Source organism: Procambarus clarkii, chromosome 5, assembly GCF_040958095.1.
Source record: "Procambarus clarkii isolate CNS0578487 chromosome 5, FALCON_Pclarkii_2.0, whole genome shotgun sequence".
Classification (NCBI taxonomy): domain Eukaryota; kingdom Metazoa; phylum Arthropoda; class Malacostraca; order Decapoda; family Cambaridae; genus Procambarus; species Procambarus clarkii.
The window spans coordinates 33,650,702-33,657,623 of NC_091154.1; the positions used below are offsets into that span (position 1 = coordinate 33,650,702).

A 6,922-nucleotide genomic window follows, 5' to 3' on the forward strand; every position below is an offset into this window, starting at 1 on the left:
TTTAAAAAATAATCTTCAATTAGAATCAACTTTATGCTCTCAGAGCTGCGCCAAATGTTACTATTAGGAAGCCGGTCGGCCGAGCGGACAGCACACTGGACTTGTGATCTTGTGGTCCCGGGTTCGATCCCAGGCGCCGGCAAGAAACAATGGGCAGAGTTTCTTTCACCCTATGCCCCTGTTACCTAGCAGTAAAATAGGTACCTGGGTGATAGTCAGCTGTCACGGGCTGCTTCCTGGGGGTAAAGGCCTGGTCGAGGACCTGGCCGCGGGGACACTAAAAAGCCCCGAAATCATCTCAAGATAATCTCAAGATAGATACACAGATATGAAGTAATTACACGATGAAAACGCTATACCTCCAAGAGAAAATATTGAAGCCGTTCAAAGGGATTAAACTTGCGTCTATAGACTTCTCAAGGGACACGGGTTCTATACCATTATACATCTTCAATATTAACTAAAGGAATTTTTGTTCCAAAATAAACACCTGTTAACAAAGCAAAATAAATAAATTCTCGTAATTACCCCCCCCCCCCACGAGGATACAGCTGCAGCATTTCATACAGTATATACATCATACCCAGAGCTAAGAATTTAATAACTGTCACTTTTGGTCGCTTTCGCTTCCAATTTAGCATAAAAATTATATATTGCACAATAAGAAGTTTTTTTTTTGCGTTAATTTCCGGTTGCGAGGTGAGACTTTTAGCCGGTGTTGGGGCACCGTTGTGTTCCCTGGTGTTGGGGGGCACCGTTGTGTTCCCTGGTGTTGGGGGGCACCTTTGTGTTCCCTGGTGTTGGGGGGCACCGTTGTGTTCCCTGGTGTTGGGGGGCACCTTTGTGTTCCCCGGTGTTGGGGCACCTTTGTGTTCCCTGGTGTTGGGGCACCGTTGTGTTCCCTGGTGTTGGGGGGCACCGTTGTGTTCCCTGGTGTTGGGGCACCGTTGTGTTCCCTGGAGTTGGGGGGCACCGTTGTGTTCCCTGGTGTTGGGGGGCACCGTTGTGTTCCCTGGTGTTGGGGCACCGTTGTGTTCCCTGGTGTTGGGGGGCACCTTTGTGTTCCCTGGTGTTGGGGGGCACCTTTGTGTTCCCTGGTGTTGGGGCACCTTTGTGTTCCCTGGTGTTGGGGCACCGTTGTGTTCCCTGGTGTTGGGGCACCTTTGTGTTCCCTGGTGTTGGGGCACCGTTGTGTTCCCTGTTGTTGGGGGGCACCGTTGTGTTCCCTGGTGTTGGGGGGCACCACCCCCTCACCATACGTGGAGAGGGGCACCGCCCCCTCACCATACGTGAAGGGGGGGGGCACCATTTTAGTACTCCGTCGTTCACTCCTTTAATAATATTTTCTGTTTTACAGGTGCTGAGTTCCCCGTGCTCGCTACCCTTCAGATATCCCGGGCAGCAAGCCACAGATAAGAGACGCCGCCTTATCTCAACCGTCATATCCCTGGATGCGAGTGCACTGGATAAATACTGGTCGTATGTACGTTTTAATATGTATGTGACAGACAAAATCGTTTTTCAGGGCATTAAAGTCTAATTTCAATATTAATATATTTTTCTACCCGTAGGTAGCAGTAATAAATATGGTGTCAGACACGCGGATTGACGCCAAGACTTGCATGGCGACCAGGGAGTCTTTGCTGCCAAAGTAACTGCAGAAAGAGGGGACAGTTTATTCTTAGTTCTTGGTCCAATAAGTCACAGTGAACTCCTGCGGTCACGGTGTTCAGAGTGAACATGAGTTGAACAACGTGCGCCTGAGACGTGAGCCTGTTTAACCATGTCTACCCTACGCAAGTAGTCCACCTGGAGGAAGAATTAGATCCAGCACTAGAAGGGTTGGTCTTGCCTAACACACAGACACACACACCCTCTTTCCAAGCGTCCGGGCGGGGAGTGCGGACACCAAGAGCATCGGCCTTGCCCCCACACGCCCACCCTCCCGGCGTGAGGGCGTGTGGTGCGGGGCAGGGTGGCCGTGGGCGTGTGGGCGGTGGCAGGCGGCATGGTGGGCGTCTACGAGGTGGGCAGGTGGGGGTGGACTGGCCGCTCGGCAGTCCCCACCGACAAGAACACCAAGAGACTCAACATCCACGTCATATCCGATGGTGAGTACCTGAAGCTTCCTGTTCTACCTCGACGCTCCCGAGTATCCGTACTTGGCTTGACACCAAAGATATTTTCAGGAGCTAAAATGCTCATGAAGACGTTGGGGGGGGGGGAGGGTTGTTATTTCTGGAAATATAAACAGTCACCAGCTATGCAAGCGCCACTCCTCACAACCTTAAACCGTTATTACCAGCGGACACTATACACGTCGCTTGTAGACTTGTACCTCGAGGCGCCGTACAACTCTGACGCAGCCGTCACCAATAATGTGTGTCTAATGACTCACAACTTATCAGAATCATTCTCCTCGGCTGTTTCTGGAGGCTGCAATACCACAGGTTTACCCTCCCCCCCCCCCCTCCTCGTTGCCGACTGTTATTACGACTGTTAAATCCGCTCAAACACCATTAGATTGTCTAAACATATTCTCTCCAAGATTAACTCTCGGATCAGCAGATAAATCTCCACTCGTGACAAGCCTACTCATGCCGGAGCACAGATCCACGCCTGCTTTATATCCCCTTTTTATACCCACCAGACAGTTATTTGCAAACCATGTGTTTTTATTTAGGAGCCACAATTCCAACACAGAGAGTGACACTTTGCACTGACTCATCCACGCACAAACATGAAAGGTAAAAGCTCATCCGCCTCATCACTTTGCCGTTGGACATAAAACCAACAGACTCACGAGGCTGCTATAATTTACATGGTTGCTATAATGCACCTGTCATATTGAATGCCTTTACTGCTGGAAAAATTGTATTTATGCCAACCCCCCAAACCCCCCACCCCCACCCCCCCTGGCCGCGTTACAGAGAGTAGTTTCACTCAGCGCGGCACCTGCTGCTGCCCCTGAACCTCACTTTCTCATCCGAATGCACTCGGGAAGTGGCTGGATAGTGTCCCATACAGTGACCTCTCTGTTAAGAATGCGTTGAGTCCGCTTCACACTCTGAACATCAATACATTACGTTAAAAATACGGTCTAGGTTCAAGCATGGGAATTGCAGAGGCATGAACAGTCGCCAAGCCGCAAATGTCAAGAGATCAGGGAAATTTTCGTGGAGTTCATTATACAAAAATCTGTTCCAAGCCGAAATAATCTCAAGAGAACGACTCAAACGGTCTTACACGTGTCGATACGTGCTATGTTTACGCTCTTAAATAATACTAAACAGTTAAATCTGTACAGAGCAGGTAAGCTACGGCTACAACGGAGGAGGAGTAGGAACAAAGTGAGGAATGGATATGTATGAAGGATGCAACATGGGGAGCAGCACACGAGGCTGGACGGTAGGAGTGTGTTGGTGTTGTCCAGCGGGGCGCCAGCACCACACACACACACACACACACACACACACACACACACACACACACACACACACACACACACACACACACACACACACACACACACTGTGAGGCGTCTCCCACAAGACGCCATACAAACTGACACTTCTAGTCAGCAGTCACAAGGCTGGAGATCCGAGGTGTGCGAGGACAGCGTCTTGAGCAAGCCAGTCTCCCGTGGTGGTGGGAACAAGAGTGCTTGGCACACACCCGTGGTGGGCAGCAGCCCGGCCTCTTACTAATTACGTCGCTTTTCGCTCTTACGCGCACTAAGGCCAAAAATCGCCGTACTTGAAAATGAAAGCGGCTCAAGAAAGTAACATACTGTCCCGTTTTCTGTTCTGGGTCCTCAGGGTTAGGTGAGGACACTTTAAATTAACGGTTTTCATGACTTTTGAAACCTTAGGAGACCTTGCTGCCCTCCTAACCTATCAGAAGACCCCAAAACATGCTGCTTCAGGTCCATTTCATTTGGAAAAATTATTTAATTTTTTTGTTTAATTCCAATACTGCGATTTTTGGCCGTAGTGCATACGAGCGAAAAGCGACGTAATTAGTAAGAGGACGGGCTGTACGGTCGGCCCTCGCGGCTATATCTCTGAGTTACTACTCCAAATAGGCTCGTCTCTTTCACAACATTCTGATTCGATATACCCATGACCGAGTATAAGGTCATGACAGTATATGACCCATGACCGAGTATAAGGTCATGGCAGTATATGGCCCATGACCGAGTATAAGGTCATGACAGTATATGACCCATGACCGAGTATAAGGTCATGGCAGTATATGGCCCATGACCGAGTATAAGGTCATGACAGTATATGACCCATGACCGAGTATAAGGTCATGACAGTATATGACCCATGACCGAGTATAAGGTCATGACAGTATATGGCCCATGACCGAGTATAAGGTCATGACAGTATATGGCCCATGACCGAGTATAAGGTCATGACAGTATATGACCCATGACCGAGTATAAGGTCATGACAGTATATGACCCATGACCGAGTATAAGGTCATGGCAGTATATGACCCATGACCGAGTATAAGGTCATGACAGTATATGACCCATGACCGAGTATAAGGTCATGGCAGTATATGACCCATGACCGAGTATAAGGTCATGGCAGTATATGGCCCATGACCGAGTATAAGGTCATGGCAGTATATGACCCATGACCGAGTATAAGGTCATGGCAGTATATGGCCCATGACCGAGTGTAAGGTCATGGCAGTATATGACCCATGACCGAGTATAAGGTCATGGCAGTATATGGCCCATGACCGAGTATAAGGTCATGGCAGTATATGGCCCATGACCGAGTATAAGGTCATGACAGTATATGGCCCATGACCGAGTATAAGGTCATGACAGTATATGGCCCATGACCGAGTATAAGGTCATGACAGTATATGGCCCATGACCGAGTATAAGGTCATGACAGTATATGACCCATGACCGAGTATAAGGTCATGACAGTATATGGCCCATGACCGAGTATAAGGTCATGACAGTATATGGCCCATGACCGAGTATAAGGTCATGACAGTATATGACCCATGACCGAGTATAAGGTCATGACAGTATATGACCCATGACCGAGTATAAGGTCATGACAGTATATGACCCATGACCGAGTATAAGGTCATGACAGTATATGACCCATGACCGAGTATATGAGCAAGTTCACAATTCACGCTACATAAAAGTATTTACACAAACGTGTTCCCAAGGTAGATATTTCGTGAAGATTTCGGTGGTACAAGACGGACCACTCACCGTGTGGTACAAGACGGACCACTCACCGTGTGGTACAAGACGGACCACTCACCGTGTGGTACAAGACGGACCACTCACCGTGTGGTACAAGGTGGACCACTCACCATGTGGTACAAGACGGACCACTCACCGTGTGGTACAAGGTGGACCACTCACCGTGTGGTACAAGGTGGACCACTCACCGTGTGGTACAAGACGGACCACTCACCGTGTGGTACAAGGTGGACCACTCACCGTGTGGTACAAGGTGGACCACTCACCGTGTGGTACAAGACGGACCACTCACCGTGTGGTACAAGGTGGACCACTCACCGTGTGGTACAAGACGGACCACTCACCGTGTGGTACAAGACGGACCACTCACCGTGTGGTACAAGACGGACCACTCACCGTGTGGTACAAGACGGACCACTCACCGTGTGGTACAAGACGGACCACTCACCGTGTGGTACAAGGTGGACCACTCACCGTGTGGTACAAGGTGGACCACTCACCGTGTGGTACAAGACGGACCACTCACCGTGTGGTACAAGGTGGACCACTCACCGTGTGGTACAAGACGGACCACTCACCGTGTGGTACAAGACGGACCACTCACCGTGTGGTACAAGACGGACCACTCACCGTGTGGTACAAGACGGACCACTCACCGTGTGGTACAAGACGGACCACTCACCGTGTGGTACAAGACGGACCACTCACCGTGTGGTACAAGACGGACCACTCACCGTATGGTACAAGACGGACCACTCACCGTATGGTACAAGACGGACCACTCACCGTGTGGTACAAGACGGACCACTCACCGTGTGGTACAAGACGGACCACTCACCGTGTGGTACAAGACGGACCACTCACCGTGTGGTACAAGACGGACCACTCACCGTATGGTACAAGACGGACCACTCACCGTGTGGTACAAGACGGACCACTCACCGTGTGGTACAAGACGGACCACTCACCGTATGGTACAAGACGGACCACTCACCGTGTGGTACAAGACGGACCACTCACCGTATGGTACAAGACGGACCACTCACCGTATGGTACAAGACGGACCACTCACCGTGCGGTACAAGACGGACCACTCTCGCTAGCCATATTCATCACAGGTGTTCATGAAGCTGGCCCTCAGGAGGGAATATTTTCGTCCGTCGCCCACAACGATGTATTTCCTCCTTCCCTGTTGCTCGCTTCCTCAATACCTTCCCACTTCCCTTCTCTCCATCTGTGTCTCCTCCATCCCACTCCCTCACTTGTCTTTCTCCCTCAGTCCTCTCTCACTCGAGCAGTGCCTCACCCCTCGCTGGGGTCACACTAAACCAAACACAACAAAGAAACCTGAACATCTCGAACCGGAAATTAGTGTCCTTGTGAAGTCTTTGCCTCTTGAAGTGTCTCTGGAGTCTGAGGTTACCTGCTCATGTGTGTCTACATTGTGGAATCCAACGTTGTAGGATTCTCGTAATCTGGATTTTTTAGTGCGTTGGATAACCTGGATTGTACCAGGATAGGGGGGGGGGTTCTGGGGGTTCTTCTACTCCCCAGGACTACTTCTACTTATCCAGGGCCACTTCTACTTATCCAGGGCCACTTCTACTTATCCAGGGCCACTTCTACTCCCCCAGGACCACTTCTACTCCCCCCAGGGCCGCCCCATGTGGGGTCTGG

At 50.3% G+C, this 6,922-nt stretch overlaps 1 protein-coding gene across 1 annotated transcript in view; it reads left to right on the plus strand.

Annotated features, from left to right (window-relative positions):
* Positions 1-1,308: 1,308 nt before the first annotated feature.
* LOC123762894 (ligand of Numb protein X 2) overlaps positions 1,309-6,922 on the plus strand; it is an 84,133-nt gene continuing 78,519 nt past the window's right edge. The window contains exons 1-2 of the mRNA XM_045749656.2: positions 1,309-1,483; positions 1,572-2,111. Coding sequence (XP_045605612.1) covers positions 2,009-2,111 — 103 coding nt within the window. The 5' untranslated portion in view covers positions 1,309-1,483; positions 1,572-2,008. The remainder of the gene's footprint in view (positions 1,484-1,571; positions 2,112-6,922) is intronic.